This window comes from Helobdella robusta (assembly GCF_000326865.2).
Source record: "Helobdella robusta unplaced genomic scaffold HELROscaffold_1873, whole genome shotgun sequence".
Classification (NCBI taxonomy): domain Eukaryota; kingdom Metazoa; phylum Annelida; class Clitellata; order Rhynchobdellida; family Glossiphoniidae; genus Helobdella; species Helobdella robusta.
In genome coordinates, this window is record NW_008704023.1 from 1939 (window position 1) to 3039 (window position 1101).

The 1101-nt window shown below is 40.6% G+C and overlaps 1 protein-coding gene across 1 annotated transcript; it reads left to right on the forward strand.

Moving 5' to 3' along the window:
• Nucleotides 1-47: 47 nt before the first annotated feature.
• HELRODRAFT_184666 (hypothetical protein) lies at nt 48-923 on the forward strand (the record flags this gene model as incomplete). The annotated part of the gene is made up of 1 exon (XM_009016593.1): nt 48-923. A coding segment is annotated over one exon (876 nt), but the record flags the coding sequence as incomplete, so codon positions are not given.
• Nucleotides 924-1101: the final 178 nt, after the last annotated feature.

Below are 1101 nucleotides of genomic sequence, written 5' to 3' on the forward strand. Positions count from 1 at the left end.
TTATCATCACCACCACCATCATCATCATTATCATCGCAAAAAGCAAGATGGCCTCTGACGAAGATGAGTTAGAGATGATAATTAGGCGAGCGTCAACGAACAACATCACCACGCTAATAAACAACAACAACAACAACAACAACAACCTAAACAACAATAATAATCTTGTGGCGTTTTTAAACAACAACAACAACATCAAAAGACGTAACAATAGGAGCAGTTTCAGTATCTACTGCAACAACAACAACAACAACAACAATAATGACGACGACGACAATGACGACGACGATGAGGATGTCAATTCAACTACCCCAAAATTCAGATTTAGTTTTTTCAACCACCACCAACCTCTCCATTCAAGTCATCATCAGATCTGCAAGAAGAGTTCCAAAAACTTCAGCAGCAGCAGCAACAACAACAACAACAGCAACAACAACAACAACAACAGCAACAACAACAACAACAACAACAGCAACAGCATAACTACCTCGTTGCTTGATCCACTTCCAAACTCAAAATCCTACACACTGCAACAAATGCACCCTCAATTTTTTGACGATCCAAACTTTTCCGCCAAAAACGTCTTCGCAAAAACCATTCCCGCCAAAAATATTTCCGCGAAAACACCAAAAAACGCATTTTTACTCCACGAAAATTGGGCATTAAATCGAATGCGAGAACGTCGGAGCATTGGGTCTTACAGTATGAATAGCGGCGAATTTTTGAGGCCCAGAACTCTCTACGACCCCCACAAATCCGCCCTTGACATTCATGTTAACTTTGAAAGAGGTGGCCTGCGTGACCTCTGTGACCTTAGCGGCAAAGTTCAAGGACACGATGATCAAAATTCACAAAATAGGAGAAGTTATAGCGAGAGACTGGCGGGCATGGGTCTGTTGATGCCTGTCAAGGGTAAGAAAAAAGTTAGTCGTGATGATGATGATGATTGCGGTGTTGTTGATGATGATTGTGGTGTTGATGATGACAATGATGATGATGATTGTGGTGCTGATGATGATTGTGGTGTTGGTAAATAGTTGAGTGTTTATTTGGTAGCCTTATTTAACATTTTCAATCGAATTCAATATCTTTGCTCAACTT